Genomic DNA, 17,951 nt, shown 5'->3' with positions numbered 1-17,951 from the left:
TTTACCATAAAAGCATGATCTTGCCTGTTAGGGTGAATATGTAACTCCCGAGCAGCATGATGCAGTGAATCACATTTTGGCTTAAAATTGGATCAAAATCAGCCTTCTCCTGTCGAGTTCTCCTGACGAACACATTGTGGTGGTCAGGACTAACGAAAGCAAATAAGTTACACAAAAACTAGAATATAACCTAATAATGTACATATATACGGTACAGACCGACACAATGCTTCATTTGAGAGCCATATGTAAGTCACATGAAGTTCAAAGTCAATGTAAAGTCCGTATGGACTTCTCCTCCTGCTTTGTGTCACTTAAGTGTGTTTTAGTATTATGAAATTGGAATTAGAGCATCAAATGTTATGAATATGAATCTGTCAGTCCCAGACTCAATTCTAAATCAAAGATGCTGTGCTGACATCCGGCACCAAGCCAGTAAACATTCATTCATTCATTCGCTGGCCGTACAGATCAAGTGTGATCCATGGCATCCCTCAGTCGGTTCCTGAAGCTGGCTCTATCGCTGGCTACCGTTTGGCAATTACCAATTCAAAGTGTGGCACTATCTCTATCGACAGCTTCTTTCCTTGAGTGAACATGCAGAGTTCGCGAAAATTGACAATTTGTCCTTTTTAAAACGACATTGCTTAATATAAACTGATGCTATTAACATTTTAACAGCTTTTAAGAGTCATTCATTAGACAAGTCCTTCAACTTTCCAATCAATCCAATTCCATTAATAACATTCCATCACCCCAAACATCCAGAAATTCTTTAATTGAATTAAAATTGAAATATTTTAAAATTAATCAAATGCGAATAAATTTTTTGCCAAGGATTTTTCTTTTCTTTTCTTTCCTTAACAAATTTTCATCTCCTTTGTACAATTAAATTTTAACATCTTGAAAGATACAGCATGACTTGTTCCTCTCATTAACATATTAAACGAAGCTAAAAGGTCTTGTGCTGCTTATCAGAGGTCTTTTACTCCTCTTTCGCTTTCATCTTTGTGCTTGTCATATTATGTCAGGGGTGGGGAACCTGGTGGATTTGATGGGATGCCTTGGTTGGTCAATATGGACGCCATCTGAAGGCAGGTTCCATTTGGTGTTAATAAAAGAGGTTTAGCGGAGGCTTTAAGGTTTCGTGGAGGACCCTTCTTCATTTATGTTGCTCGGGAGTAAGCCTCAAAAGAAACAGAACTCGGCATGCGGTTCATAGCATTTTCATGACACATTAATGTGCCACGACACGCAGGTTGTCCACCACTGTATTAAAATATACATTTTTCCTTCCATAGAAAGTCCATTTTTTTGTTCTCACGACACAAAAAAAAAAGCAAGAAAAAAATTTAATAATTTGATAACGAAAAGAAGGAAAATGAATAAATGTATAAAGTATTTAAATCTTTTATCTACAAAGGAATGAAACTTTTTTCTCATCTTCTTGTGCCACTGCTTTTTTGCCTTGTTAATATTGTAAAATTAATGCAAGTTGATATCTGCAATTTCCCATCTTTGTACAGCTGTACAGGTTTCATTCTCCTCTAGTTTTTCATTAAAAAGAATCCTCTCTCCTGTACTTTATTTGCTTGTTCCTCTTCCGCGTACTTCTTCTCATCTTTTTTTTTTGTTATCGTGGAAAATTAAAAAGTGACTTTTCATTATTCACAGCTCGTAGATTCCTTTCATATTCTTATGATAATAATGAAAATACAGCAGACAAATACAATAACAGGAATAGAGTCGGGAAAATGGCAGGTAGATGATGTTCATGTTGTTCATGCTTATTTGCTTGTAATTTTTCCATCATCAGTTTTTAATCAACATTTTCGCTGCTTTACAGTCATTTTGTTGTGTTTATTGTGGATGGAATTTTCATTTCATGCATTAAAATTGTAGTTTTACGAGAACAATTGAAAGCTGCACTTGTATTTAGTGGAAAAATTTCTGTTCATTTATTTAGGACAGTGGTGGGCAACCTTTTGTTCTTTGAGGCACCAAGATGTGACACATTGCTGACATAACCAAACAATGCTCACAGTTCATGACATTCTCAAAAAATTTTGACGTAAAACTAGCTTGTCGCGCCACATAAGTTGCATGGTTGTAAGCCTCGACCAAGACCAAACACGGCACGAAGTTCATGGCATTTTATAACATTCTTGACGTCACACTAGCATGTCGCGACACACAAGTTGTTTTTTGTAAGCCTCGACCGAAACCAAACACGACACACCGTTCATGACATTTTCAAACATTTTTGACGTCACACTAGCATGTCTAGCATGTCGTGGCACACATGTTGCCCACTCCTGACTCAGTCTGATGCATTTTCTATGATTTCCCGCAAAGAATTTTTTCATCGGTCAATCAGAATCAATCCATAGAAAATAAAATAAAACATTTGTTGATAAAACTTGAATGAATTTTGTCGAACAATTGAAAATGTACAATTTTGTGGACGGCAGAACCAAAAAATTCGTACAATTGATTTGAAAAACAATTTGAAAAATTTAAAAATCCAATCGACTCAGTTCCAATGACATTTCAAGAATATTTTCTGTGTGAAAATACTGTGGCAGCCACAATAAATTCTTGTTAGAGGCTTTAAGTGTCTCTGACAATCTCATATACTCACTTTCTGTATGCATGTTTGTGATACACATAAATATTTTATAGGAAATGAGATAAAAAAAATCTGTTTTTTTTTATATTTTAGAATGCAAACTAGCAAGGAAATCTATGAGTTGAATCCCTGAAACATGAGACAAGTGTAGTCTAAAAAATGTTTTGCATATTAAATGAAAATCACCTGTCATGTCAGTGTCAGTGATTTTACCCCATAACGTACATACAGTACAATAGCGACATCAACATTGTGAATGAACAAAAAAACATCCCATAAAAACACACACATTCAGTGATCCATTGAAAAAGAATGGCGACATATATCCCCCAAAAAAAAGAACTGATTTTTTTACTTCTTTTTTTTTCGTCATCAATTTGCAATTTTATTCATCACGTTTGATTTTTGTTCACCGTTTTGTTTGCATTTCGAAATGTTGATTGAAGGGATTTGTATGCAGATTACGGTACGTTTAAAATTTATTTATTCAGGAATAATAATAACAGGTTCAACGAAATTTGTATATATCGATGTTGCATCCCGAACAACATAAATGAAGATGGCCGGCGTGGAACTTATAAGGCTCTGTCGTGGAGCTCATGAGGCTCTGTTGCATAGCTTATAAGGGCTCTTTTGCAGAGCTCATATAAGGGCTCTGTTGCAGAGCTCATAACAGGCTCTGTTGCAGAGCTCATAACAGGCTCTGTTGCAGAGCTCATAACAGGCTCTGTTGCAGAGCTCATAACAGGCTCTATTGCAGAGCTCATAAGGGCTCTGTTGCAGAGCCTCTATTATTCATTCTAAATGGAAGCCGTCTCTGTTTGACGTCCATAAGGTTGAGCTAATACCAAAAATAGGCAGCTTCCCTTTAGTATTAGTAAATGAGGTTTAGTCTTCTACAGAGCCTTAAAAGCTCTGCGACGAAAACTAAAAACCTCCTCGACAGAGCCATAAAAGCTCCATGACGAAGCCTTCTTCACATGTGTCGCTCGGAAATGTGCATTCGATTACTTTGTTCTTTTTTTTCCTACTTCAACATCCTACCTTTCAGACATTCTAACATCTATGATGATGGATTTCCCATTAGAAAAAAAAGATTATAAAAAAAGTTCACAGAGTGGAAATAAATCTACTATAGTCGATGTCGAGAGTAAAAAAGTTCAGGCATGCAACATTGAAAATCAATCCAGAAGCAACTCAATAATAATAAAAAAAAACTCGTATTTGCTATTAAATTTACGTATAATAAAAAATGATTTTCAAGTGCTTCAACTGCATGTTATCTTGTTCATCAGTGATTTTTATTTTATTTAACAAATGAATTGTAAAAAAAAAGTCATATCAATCACATTTGTAGTTGTAATTAATTACTGACAATAGGTTGTAAAAATGTCTATCAGATATTACATATTATATGAAAGATACGCGTCCATAGGGAGGTAATAATGTAATTGGCGATTGTGCCTCAACATATGTTGTTAATACATCAATGTCGACAGGTCCAATTTGATGATTACGCATATTATCTCTTAACATTGCAAAATTGTCGCCATTTTGAAGAAGGAAATTGTTAAGCATGACTCGGTACCATGTGTCATCTTCAATGTCTTCATATCGTGGCACTTTACATACTCTGCATAGCACTTTCAAGGAATGAACCCGAGAATATGCTGGCTTTGTCATGTTATATACAACTCTGATTCCTGATGTCTGTAAAATGCTTGGACTTGCAAATCTTGCCGAAAATTCAAGTGCTTGCCTGATGTATTTTCCTTGTACTTCCATTTTATCGATTGTATTCTCAAATGGCGTTGTTGTGACTAAATTTGAGTATGTCAATGGACCTGGCATCAAACTACCACGAACACCTCCTGGATTTGTAATTGCTATGGTTGCATATGTCCATGCACCTTCCTCTTCATCTTCATCGAATGCTGCATAAGCCATTGCATCGGCTTGTAATGAACCCATCAAGCAATCACCGCTATAACATCCAGAACCAGAAGCTCTAAAATGTAAACTTCCAACGACTCTGTCACCTTCGGCATCAATAATTTGTTTCCATGGCTCTAAAGCTGTTAGGACTTCAGGATCTGGAATGACATTTTTTCCCATATAATGAGGATTTCCATCCCATTCCTGGATGATTCCATTCTCATCAAAATGAAGTCTAATATCACCAACATATTTTGTATATGCTGATGCTTGCACAATTAAAACTTTATGACCGTCAGTTTGATTCACAATTAGTGGATATGAAAATGCTGGGGTGTCAAGTGCTGGCAAATCATCTCCAGACCATAAAAATGAATGACTATGTCCACCAACAATAATATCAATATTTGGTCCACCATATGTAGCAATCTCCATATCACGTTCTATACCGCAATGTGATACAACCACAATTATGTCTACACCTTCCTCATCTTTTAATCTTTGTGCTTCTTCTTTGACTTTTTGGGCTTCGTTAAAGAATTTCAATTTTCCAGTTTTAGCGATTGTATTTGTTGTTCTAAGAATGGCACCAATTACTCCAATTTTACGACCAGATCTTGTGAGTACAACTGATTTTGTGGTTTTACCTTGAAATGTTGGTTCCTCTGAATCATCAATATTAGCGATAACAACAGGTGTTAAAGTGCGTTCTAAAAATGGAACAACACCGTCAATGTCATGGTCAAAGTCATGATTTCCAATTGTCTGAACATGTGCTGGTAGCATATTAAGGAACTGATTTGTGACATTCCATCGTCCAATGTTGTACCATAAAGTACCTTGAAAATTATCACCAGCATTTAAATAAACGGGATTTTCTCTGGTTGCAAGAAGTTCCTTTACCTTGGTCACGACACGCGCATATCCGCCTATACATTCTTCATCAGGCTTACAATCATTCGAATTTTGATTAGTTTCCACAAATCTTAAAATGTCAAAAATTAAGCCATGTTTAAAAAAAAATTGCGTTTTATCACAAATTAAATCACAATACTATGATTGATGGCTGAATTTCTATCAACATCGCAGTCACTCACCTTGCATGAAAGTCGTTGATGTGGATAATACTTAATGTGAATCTTTCCTGTGAATGTGCATTCTGTCCCCAAAGTGCAATAATTATTGTTGCAAAATATATTAAGCTACGCATTCTTAATGATCCGAAAAATCACAACCGAACTGTATGAAGATTAAGATGCGAATGAAATAATATTTGGGGTAAAAATTTTAAAATCTAATCACCCAATTAACGTCTATTAAGATAAGAACAACAATTGAATTTATGGTATGATAATAAAGTTATATTACCGTTATAATGAGACTTAAATGAATGAAGTAAAGCTGTAAACTACTGTTGGAGAGTTGGTAAAGGTCAGAAATAATATGAAGACCTTCGAGTGTGTCTCGATCTACTTCTGAGAGCAACTTGCGAGAAACTTCCGAGTAACTCGTGAGATTATTCAGTGGTCAAATAGATTTATTGTGCTTAAAGTGCTTTATGATACGGATTGAAAATGTTTCATTTTTCAGAATTGAGTGGAACGTTTCATTATCAATATTTTTTCGATAGAAATACTCAACACGATTGCAATAACCATTGCGCTTACTTCAAAGCGCAGATGATACAAAATTATTGGAATTATGAAACAAATTTTCATTTATGATATAATTTTAATGGTGATAAATTATGCTTTTTCACTATCAGGATCGGAATCAAGATTTTCTGGGCTTTCCCGATCCCGATAAATCCCGAGATCCCGAAAGTTTCAAAAGTTGGAATCAGAATTTCGAGAAAGTATAGTGATAATCTATAATAAAGGCAAAATAACGCGAAAATGGTTTAGAAACTCATGAAAAGAAGCTGTTGAAAGAGATAACATAGAATTTTTAATAAGTAGACGGAACTCAACTATATACCCAGCTTAAGAATACGCAATTGACCTGTACGACCATAGAGAAATGGAAGGAATCTGTCGACAGAGACAGTATTACATTTTTTTATTAAAAATTTCCAAGCGGTAGTCAGCGATCCTGATATGGAAAGTTAAAGAGTCAGATGGAAAGCCTTTTGTAGTACTCTAGGCTCCAGACCATTATTCCTGTAAGTAAGTCGGCGATAGGATCAATTTAAGCCGACATCTGGGAGAGATCATGGATAACAAATTGATCTGAGCGGTCAGTGAAGTAAGTATGATTGGATGACGCGCGAAGCTTTAAAGGCTTTGGTGACGAATTTTTAATTTGTGTCGCTAAGGAATTAAGCTTAATAGTCTGAATTTGATTGCAATTTAAGACCAATTATTGAAAAAAATAGGAAAATTTGAATTTTTCTTTATGAATTTTTGGAAATTTCAAGGCAAATTTCGGGAATTGTTGGAATTTTTTGCATATTAGTCACGTTACAAACCATAAACAAGCTTTAACCAAGCTTTAACCTCTAGTCTTATTTACAAAACAGATCAAAATTTCTTCTTAGTAAACAGAAATTAGCCATAATTGATATAAGATATAATATACTTTAAAAGTACTTATACATAATTGAATTCAACTTAGAAAACTTTTTTAAAACAAATCTAAGCACAACAAGTAATTACAAAACTTTCAAATCAAAACAACTTTATCCAAAAGCACCAAAAAAAATTTATTAAAAATTATTCAGCATAAAATTTTTTCAAACAATTCAAAATAAAATTAAAAATCCTCATTGGAATAATTCATGTGAACAAATAAGTTATTCGGAAGAAAATGAAAAAAATTTCAAAACAAATTCACCAGAGTAACTTTCCGAAATCCCCTGAGGCTGGACATTTTAATGATGTAAAAATGTGTATGATACGTCCCAGCAGAAAAAGCTTTTTTTTCCTTTGTTAATAAAATAATTTGTAATTTTTTTTTTTTATTTAAAAGTTTTTTCAACTTTTTTTTTCGATGGTTGTGAAGATGTTTTGGAACAGCTTTTTAAGCGCTTTTCATATTTTTCTCCCCACTACATCCGAATAAAGCAAAACTTTTAACTTAAAAGCAGTTTTTGTTTGTGTCTTATAGAAAATAAAAATGAAAAGAAAAACTGACAAAGTTAGTAAAGTGAAAGGAAATGGTTTTGAATTTTTTCATTTCTTTTAATTTGTCGGAAAAGTTTTCAGCTCTTCTTTATGATAATCATGTCATAAACTGATTTGACTGCGATAAGTTAGAATTTTTTCAAATTAAAAATCTGAAAAATATTGAAAAATTAATAAAAATATCGTAAAAATTGAAATTTTTGATGATACTACAATGTTGTCCAAGCTTTATTGTGCTACGGCCCACATTGTTGGTTAGCCTCGACCGAAATCACACATGAAATACGGTTTATGGCATTTTCAAAATCATTATGAAGCGATCTAGTGCCTTCGCAGTAATTTGGGACAAATTTTAAAGAAATTTGTGAGAAAAAGTGGACAGAAGTTGCTCTTAACTGCACTGAATTTTAAAGATCCTCGAAAATCTTAAACAAATCTTACAAATTTTTTCAAAATTCGCTCCAAATTGCTGAGAGGGTGTAACCCTAGTATAAACCCCCACTATCAATCCAAACCAATGTGTCTTAATATCCAACATTCTACCCTTACCTAGACAAAAATCCCCTTTTAAAAAGCAACACTGACAAATACTTTTACATTGTGTTTGAAAAGAAATAACAAAATCTTGAATAATGAAAAATAAATTGAAATCAGTATCGATGTCTATGACTTTTCCATAAAACATTCTTTTCATTTGAGTAGCTCATTACGATTTCTAGGAAATTTGAATTGTTGCAAAAGCGGAATTTGATACGTTGTTATGGTGTCGCAACAATGTACGTTTTAAAGGTAATTTGGATGCACAAGACAAATCTTCCGGAAGCTTAAAGTGTGGCAAAAACTGCATGGATAGCAGAGATTAATGATTTTCTGATTTATGATTTGTCCAAATTCCGGTTTTTCCGAATTCTGATTTTAAGGGGACCCTGGTCTGGTGGACAACATGATCTAATGTCTTGTTGATAACTATGGTCGAGTAATGACAAATTTTACGGAAGATTCCGAATAAAATGTCATTACTGGAGCTTTTCAACACCACTTGGGCTGATTTACAAAACAACGAGCAATTTATTATTATATAAGCTACAACTGAATTATCACGAGAGACACAAATGAAAAAGCCTCCTTCACGAAGCTTTAAAGGATCCGCACAAACCCATTTATTTACACCAGAGCTCGAAGTCGACTCGAATTTTGTATGGAGTCGGGTTAACTTATGTCGACTTTTCCATAAAATCCGGGTCGACATTGAGCATAAATTAACACCAAATTGAGGCCGTCTAAATTTGACAGCCATATGGTCACCCCTAATTCGTTGCGAAGTCTTCTTAATTTGTAATTTTGCTCTAAACAGCAGATTTGACTTGTTCATAAAAGTTACCAAAAACATTAAAAAATCCATTTTAATTCAATATAATTCAACTTCAATCATCTGTGTTTGATTCATTCTATCTAGTCAGCATCTACCAACTCTTAAAAGGCTTAAAAAATTTCAATATTTGCTTTCATCATTCCGACAAAGATATCTTCTTATTCTTTTCCCCATTTTTCATTTGATCATTTTTATAATCACAGAAATGGAAAAGCATGAAAAAAAATTAAAAAAAAATTTAAATCCGATTGAGACACAATATTTCTATGGAGGTACACAAATTTCATCTCATCCATAACTTTCTCTTTTTTAAATATTCCAAAGATAAAAGGAATTAATTTTCCAGAAAGACGAAACGAGTGAGAGAGAAGCTTCTCGTTAAGGATTATGAAACATGGTAACATACCGTACCGAAACTTTTTTTTTTTTAACCATTTTGTCGACTTTGCCATTTTTTTTACTCCTCGCGTTTTGTGAAGGAAGGGAAACGAAGAAATCCTTATTAACGCATTTTGCTCTGTGTAAGCAGCTGATTCAAGCATGAAATTGTCAAAAGAATTATTATTTTTGTAGAGCAATATGCGATAAAATACACATGACATAATGAACTTCCTAATCTCTTTTCCATGTTCCTTTAAAATCTACAATCTTGATTCCCACCCTTCCCGACTCACATCGCTTTTTTTCTTTCTAGAAGCACGAAAAAATCATTTGAAGAAAATGTTTAAACCGTAAACACGAATTCATTGCGCGCGAAAAAGTCACGAGTCAATGATTACCAAACTTTACCACAATGTGGTTTATGTGGATGTAGAATGAGTAAGTAAATCTATCTATCATCGTGGTATACAAGCTTATGCGACGCTCTATCCTTGCTCATGCATAAAATGAAGAGTATTTTTTTTCAGCTACTGTTTTACTTCTTCATATACATGAAATATGTCAAGTCGTGGCATTTTAAAAAGCCACAATCTAATTAAAATTTTTTCACTAAAAATATAGTCATAAAGATGAGTTTGTGATGATTTGGAGGTTCTGAATGATGTATTTAAAGGGAAAGATGAGCTTTTGATAAAGCTTTGATGTTTAGGGATGTAGATAATTCTGAGAAGTGTTCATCATATACATAAGGGGTTGTTCGTGTACTACTCATCGTAAAGGAGGGAAATATGAGCGTACAGCATACATAGGTCGTCGTCAGTGATGTGATGTTAATTAAATCAATTACAGTTCATCCAGATGGGATAACCTTCCATTTTTTTTTAAGATTTTCTTCCAATTCTTCTGATTAAATTGATTGAAATTCATAGGTAGCATGGCATTTGGTATAGGTAATTGGGAGATGGAAACCAGCGATAAAACCAGCTTTAGAAGACTCCTAAGGGAGGTTGATAGGTGCGAGCGGTTAAAATTTGACTGATTTTTCGACAGCAAATTTTGAAATACGACAATTTTTAAAATCCTTCCGGAATTGAACTGGAATCAGACTCCCATCAACCACGCTCCATTGATTATGTAGGTTTGTTAGGATGGATAGGGATGAGTGGAGTCCTAAATAGACTAATATTATTAGAGAAACAACCAGAAATTTCGAGAAGTTTTTGAAGTGAACTTTTATGGAAGGAAGCTGTTGACAGTAATTGGCAGACGGAAGCCAGCGATAGAGCCTGCTTTAAACGTCTTCTGAGAGAGGCCATGGATCACAGTTGATCTGTACGGCTAGCGTAAGAAAGTAAATAAGACAGTATTGCATTTAGCAATGGAAATTGACAAACGGAAGCCATCGATAGGGTCATTTTCAAGCGGTATCTGAGGGACAAAATTGATCTGTACGACCAGAGAAATAAGTAAGTAAACATGGACTTTTCATCTCAATAAACCCTAGTATTTATGTCTGAATTGAAGAGATTAATTGACTGACCCTAACTCTTCTTAATACTCCCCTGTTCACAGTAACTGTCTACATCCAAAAAATCTCCCATCAATTCTCAACAATCTCCAACAAACCCCCGGAAAAAAACAAAACTACCAAAAAATTTAATTACACTCAAATTTACTTTAATAATGTTTAGTTTGTGAGTGTTTTCCATGCCTCTCAAACATCGAACAATTTAACGCTCATCCAATAATAATATTATCAATTGTTTTATGCGTGCTATATTAATGAAAACTAAATTAACACACAAAAATTCAATTAATAAAAAACTTTTTTCCTCATCATCATCATCATCAAATAATTATTGATCGCTTTGATAACTTAATTAGCGGGGATGTCTGTGGTGTTTTGTAAAATGTGTACACATAATAATATAATGCTGTGCTGATGATTCTATTGAGCAATGAGTTGAGAGAATTTAAGTAAAAAAAAAATTTCGTGTAATTAAAGCTTCACGGGTTGTTTGATTTATGATTTGTTGAATGACTTGGAATTTTTGTACATAGAGTTCATCATGCTAACTCCATCAAATTAGGGTTACAACAACCATAGTCATGATGTCCTAATTTGTGTGAATTTTGAAACTTTTTCTTTTTGCTTATCTCATCTAAATGATGTTAAGTATTTTTATAGTATGGTGAAAAGTTTCGACAACAAATAGCCAATGGAAGTAGCAGATGTGGAGTTAGGGGATTGGGATGAATTCTACGGGAGTGGACACTGGTAGGGAATGATATAAGAGTGCAACTTTATCATACTGAATATAGCAATTAAACTATTCCAATGGTATGGCTTTAGGGTGCCGTACTAGTGCAGTGCAAGAGAAATCGGCTGTTGTCTATGCAAATGGAATTTTTTTTTTGTTTTATTTAGTCAAATACCGTCAGAAAGAGTGGACTTTAGGTTTAATCTGATACGAAGTGCAGATTTTGGTTCAGGATTTTGTTACAAAGCGTTATGGTTGGGAGTTGGGGCTATTTTAAACCGTTACTTAATTTCCTGACATGAGGGTGTCTAAAGTACTTATGACTGTTGGATATTGAACATTATATTGTATTGATAATTGGCAAAGAGCAGCCAGCAATGGATCTAGTTTTAGACATCAATCAGGATATCAACTGAAAGAGACCATGGATCACAGATGATCTGTACAACCGAAGCCAGAAAATAAGTTTGTAAGTAAGTACGCAACTTCCAAACATCCCCAAATGTCAACCCCCAAATCCCATCCCTTTACACATTCCTGGACAGATGCAATAAAAATTTCAACAAACTTTAAATTCCAATGAACTTTTTTTTTGTTCAATTTATTTGTTGATACAATCACAACTTTTTTTGAATTGTAAGAAAGCCACAATCTGACACATTTTCATGCAGCATAGCATTTTCTGTCTATTGTTTCGATCGTTGGATTTTTTGAGAATAAAAAAACTCTTTTAAGCACACAAAAAAACATTTTTTCTCAATGGATTTTCAGTTTTCAATGTCCAACTTTAATGATACCCTCAGTCTTCATGTATCTTTGCTCTATTCTCGGTTTCACATGCAAAATTTACATTGAAAAATAAAACTCTTTTTTTAGCTGAATTTAATGGAAACTTTTTGAGAATCACATGAATGTAGAGTTGATTACATTAAGTAATTAATGGAAATTGAAGGTAATTTATGGTTTAGTCATGTTCGCTATGTTGATGTGATAGAGCAAGTGACGATATTTATAACAGTGAGAGTATTTTAAATGAATGTGTAAGGATTTATGTTACATTGTATGAATTTTCATTACATGCTGATAGGATGCTCATTATTTTAACAATGTTTAAAATTATTTTCATTTTGAAATTTGTTTTTCAGATTTTCAATATGATGAATTAAGTCGAGTGTATTCACGTTCTTTTATATCAACAATGTGTTGCCAAAATGTTGATTCATGTGCAAATTGAATCACTTTGTTGTGATTCATTAACAAGTTTCTAAAAATGAATAGCTTTATATACAAATTTTTACTAAACAGGTATTCAATTAGTTGGAATTGTCTGATGACTCATAAGTTCTGCATGCGTAGGAAATGGAATATGTATTTCATGGTATCATATGACTTTATTTAGGTTACTAAAATAAGGTATTTATGATAAAAATGAGAAAAAATAGAACAAACTACGTCATTTGTTGCTCAACATGTGTCTCAACTTAGAAGCTCACCCAAGCGGCACAATTGGTCGAAATAAGTCGACATGTTGCCGTCAGAGTAACTAAGCGTCTTGCCGTTGACATGGCGACGTAGCGGTACTCTTGCGAAACAATTTAATGATAGATTAAGCATAACATCTCCCATGACTACGTCTCTAAATCAGGATTACTAGAATTGATCCCCATATGCCCCATCAATGCCCCATTCCCTAAATATGCCCCCTGGTTAGATCCAACAGAGTATATTAAACTAACTCAATCTTTCCCCACAACTAACAAAACCTCAATCCTTCAATTTCAAGGCATAATTTCACAATTTTTCTTTTTTAAAATAAATATCATTAAATTGCAACAAATTGAATTTTCATGTTCTGATTCTTAATATCCGATACAATCAATATTATGTTTGTTATTTCCAAAGATACAACAAAATATATCATTAAATAAACAAATACTTTTAAGCACGTGTATTGAGTGAAAGATAAAATTACAAAATCAATTTTTCTCAGAATTATTCGATACAATACACAATTTTCTAAGCGCACCTAAACATTGAAAAAGTTTTCTGATTAAATTTCTTCAAAAAAATAATATTGTTTACCTTCGAACGATGAATAAAATATTATTTTGAGAAAAAAAGAAGGAAATTCGTACTTCAGATGAAGTGCACAAATCGGATAATCCAGTGGTAGGTAACTTGTTTTATGCCATGGCACGTCTTGGTGGTAAGGAACGACGGAAATCACATATGTCATGCGGTTTATTGTATTTTGGAAAATATTTGACACCACACAGGTTGCCTACCACGAAGTTAATCGATCAATAATCCAGCAGATACCGGCGTTACTCTGACTAAACCAAATCCGACACCAAGTCATAGTCACGCCAGGTTTGTGTCGAATTTCGGATCGATTACTCGACTTGTACTGTTCCCTACCTGTACAATGGTGCAAATTGCACTTTTTGCCATAAATATGGGTCGAAATGAGCCGTTACAGTTCCATCAAGGCTCGCATTCAACCGTTAATACGGTGACACAACGATGCCCTAAGGAACACGTTGTGTAATTCGGATCAAACATCCATAAAAAATATAAATATTTTTATTGAGATGTCTTCGTCATTAATGTTACAAAAATACAGCATTCAATGAAAAATGAATTAGAAAATATTGAGAAAATAAGAACGTATTTTTATCAGCTCATGCTTTATATCCATGAGCATGAAGGGGGAACCCACACATTATTCCTGATGTTTATTTTGCTATCAATAACATGGTCTCATCACATGCGAATGTTTACTTACTGATTAAATGATCTATATGAAAATATATATATTGCGGTAACGTGACAAATTGCAAACGCAAACATTAAACGGAAATTAAGTAAATTGTAGGTGATTTATATTGAGGAAGTTTGACCATCAATCGAATATTCATGTCCTTATCAGAATAATTGAACGTAAATATTTTGCTTTAATTTATTTGAAAAGTAATTAGAATTTAAGCTTGTTGGACATTACACTGTTGCAAATCGCAATTCAACCCCTTCCCATCCATCTTATACGTCATAACTTAATAATGCCGCATTTAAAGAGCTCAAAATATGATTAAAGTTCTGTAAACATCTTATCCTTTTCAAATATAATGAAAAATAGATCGATAATCGATTAAAAATGCTCAAAAGCACTTATCTGTATCCTTTTGGGGAAATACAATCCTTTGAATTATGAAAAGAATTTCTCCTGTACCTTTATACTTTTTTTTATCTTTTTTCAACCATTTATTTCGTTCGACTGACCCAAATTAAGTCTGTTTTTACTACTTTATAGGGGTTATGAATAGAGAAAGTCTAACCCTTTTTTGTCAAAATATCATAAGTGAACTAACTGATTAATGGACTTAGGATAACTAAACAAAAGATTTGCAAAGTAGGCTATATAAATCTCTAGAGATTTTGTGGACAGTTCTGATATATTTTAAGAAAAATGGAAATTTGTGGACTCTGAGGCATTGCCGGAAATTCTTTTGATGGGAATGTTGTGAATTTTATTGATTGGAACTAAAAAGCTGATGAATTTGGTCCAAATTTGGGTGGATGTTCTGATCCCAATATGAACTGTAGGTCTATTGAGTGCAGTGGTCTGGCGCAACCTCACTCGTTAAATAATAATTAGCAGCAAATCGCTCTTGCGCAGCTCTGGATCTCAAAATATCTGAATAGCTATAGGTCTTTTTGCGAGAGGATGTTGACTCCATTTCATAGATTCGCCCTTGGTATATTGAATAGAAAGACACAATCTACATCGCTTCAGACAGCATTCTATATTGTGACACATGGTGTCCATCAAGTAGAACGGTGACCTAACGAGTTTAGTGAAACACTATATATGGGTTTTTTGTGCTAATTTGTGAAAACAAGAAAACAACTTTTAAAAATTTTGTGAAGGTTCCTGCACCGAGATATGAGCATTTAAAGATGCAATTTTTGACGTTCTGGAAGTCAAAATGTAACTCCAACATAACAGCACCAAAAAATTTGAAACTTTGCTGTTATTTTGTGCAACCCATACCCAGTAAAATAAGCCAAAAAAATTTTTCAAAAAAGTTCCGCTACAGAGTTATATCCATTTTTCGATTTAAGTGCCGAAAAAGTAGTGAAAAACTCGAAAAATTTTCACACTTTTTAATCTGAAATCTACAAACCTTCACCAAAATTCTTTAAATTTTGCCTGTTTTTTGTGCAAGAGTTACCTAACAAAATAAGCATAAAATAATTTTTGGATGTAGCTTATGTGGTAAGATATAGCCGTTTTCCCGTGCAACCTAAACTCAAAAAATTCAAAGTTTTTTACAATTTTGCATGGAAATTACGCAAGACTTTACCAAAATTATTGAAAATTCTCCTGAATATTATGCATATATTATTTGTTTATAAAAAGTTTAGTAAAATATAATTTTTTGATTATATATAGAAATATAGCCATTTTCCTCTCCAAGATAGTGAAAAAGTTAGATTTTTTTTAGATTTTTAGCTCTAACTTCAACAGGAAGTAACAAAATTTTTTTTAACTTTGTCTGATTTATTTGCAATCATTACTAAATAAAACAAAAAAAGTTTCATAAATTTTAATCAAGATTTGCACTTCTGAGAGTTAAAAATATGAAAAAATAGAGATTTTTAATACTTTTTTACACCTTCATATATGAAAAAAATTGCCATAATTTTTCAAATAATTTTTTTCAAAAAATCTTTTTGCTTTGTTTTATTAAGTAATGTTTGCAAATAAATTAGACAAAGTTAAAAAAATTTTTGTTACTTCCTGTTGAAGTTAGAGCTAAAAATCTAAAAAAAATCTAACTTTTTCACTATCTTGGAGAGGAAAATGGCTATATTTCTATATATAATCAAAAAATTATATTTTACTAAACTTTTTATAAACAAATAATATATGCATAATATTCAGGAGAATTTTCAATAATTTTGGTAAAGTCTTGCGTAATTTCCATGCAAAATTGTAAAAAACTTTGAATTTTTTGAGTTTAGGTTGCACGGGAAAACGGCTATATCTTACCACATAAGCTACATCCAAAAATTATTTTATGCTTATTTTGTTAGGTAACTCTTGCACAAAAAACAGGCAAAATTTAAAGAATTTTGGTGAAGGTTTGTAGATTTCAGATTAAAAAGTGTGAAAATTTTTCGAGTTTTTCACTACTTTTTCGGCACTTAAATCGAAAAATGGATATAACTCTGTAGCGGAACTTTTTTGAAAAAAATTTTTTGGCTTATTTTACTGGGTATGGGTTGCACAAAATAACAGCAAAGTTTCAAATTTTTTGGTGCTGTTATGTTGGAGTTACATTTTGACTTCCAGAACGTCAAAAATTGCATCTTTAAATGCTCATATCTCGGTGCAGGAACCTTCACAAAATTTTTAAAAGTTGTTTTCTTGTTTTCACAAATTAGCACAAAAAACCCATATATAGTGTTTCACTAAACTCGTTAGGTCACCGTTCTACTTGATGGACACTGACACATGTATCTTTTAAAATACATTAATAAACTAATAACTAACTGTCATCTAGAAAATTGATAATTGACATATAGACAGTAGACAATAGAGCCACATCAATTAAGTTGAGTATTACTGATTTGAAAGATTTTCTCTTCCATTTTTGAGTAAGAAAATCCTGTGAATTGGAAATTTCGAGGTAAAAATCAGTCGAAACCTATCGTCATGGTGCCGTTGGTGCAGCTTATCATCTTACCGTCAATATGGTAATGAAGCGATGTCTTAGCAAACATCCTGATCGGCACCTATTGAAATGATGCAACCATTGCGACGTGGTGGCAGTATAACTAGAAACAAGTAACGGCCACTTGGCAAATATAGTTGTTTCCGCCCAACAACTACCACTTGGTTCCAAGAATATCGTCACCACGTTGCCATAATGGCAATATTTGAATATGTGCCGATCGAGCACGTTATGCTGTTTCCTTCCTTAACTTTATTCTGGTTCCCTTCCTTAAACCCCCCTTAAAAACGTTAAAACCCCATATTTCCCTCTATATTCTTAACCCCTAAATTCACTCAGACTTAACCAAATAGTTTTTCCCTTTCATCGATTCACAAAGCAAAAAAAAAGAATCGTTGATAAGTAAAATTAGAAAGGAGAAAAAAAATTCGATTAAGAATGAATGCCAATTCATCATATCGAATAGAAATTAATCATCGAGCAAATAGAACAGGTGGAATACATACAAAACAA

General features: G+C 33.2%; 2 protein-coding genes across 3 annotated transcripts in view; both read right to left on the bottom strand.

The window, feature by feature from the left end:
- Positions 1-17,951, bottom strand: part of Cht2 (Chitinase 2) — a 38,798-nt gene that overhangs the window by 6,716 nt on the left and 14,131 nt on the right. The gene's annotated exons all lie outside the window — the stretch shown is intronic.
- On the bottom strand, positions 3,886-5,831 carry LOC139085591 (apyrase-like). Its single transcript, XM_070633678.1, has 2 exons — positions 5,662-5,831; positions 3,886-5,549 (listed from the first exon to the last, which is right to left on the bottom strand). Exons 1-2 carry the CDS (start codon positions 5,772-5,774, stop codon positions 4,040-4,042), a joined length of 1,623 nt encoding a protein of 540 aa, XP_070489779.1. The 5' UTR covers positions 5,775-5,831; the 3' UTR covers positions 3,886-4,039.

This window comes from Chironomus tepperi, unplaced genomic scaffold, assembly GCF_022539635.2.
Source record: "Chironomus tepperi strain 1889 unplaced genomic scaffold, CSIRO-AGI_Ctep_v1 contig_74, whole genome shotgun sequence".
NCBI classification, from domain to species: domain Eukaryota; kingdom Metazoa; phylum Arthropoda; class Insecta; order Diptera; family Chironomidae; genus Chironomus; species Chironomus tepperi.
This window is presented reverse-complemented; position numbering and strand designations above follow the sequence as displayed.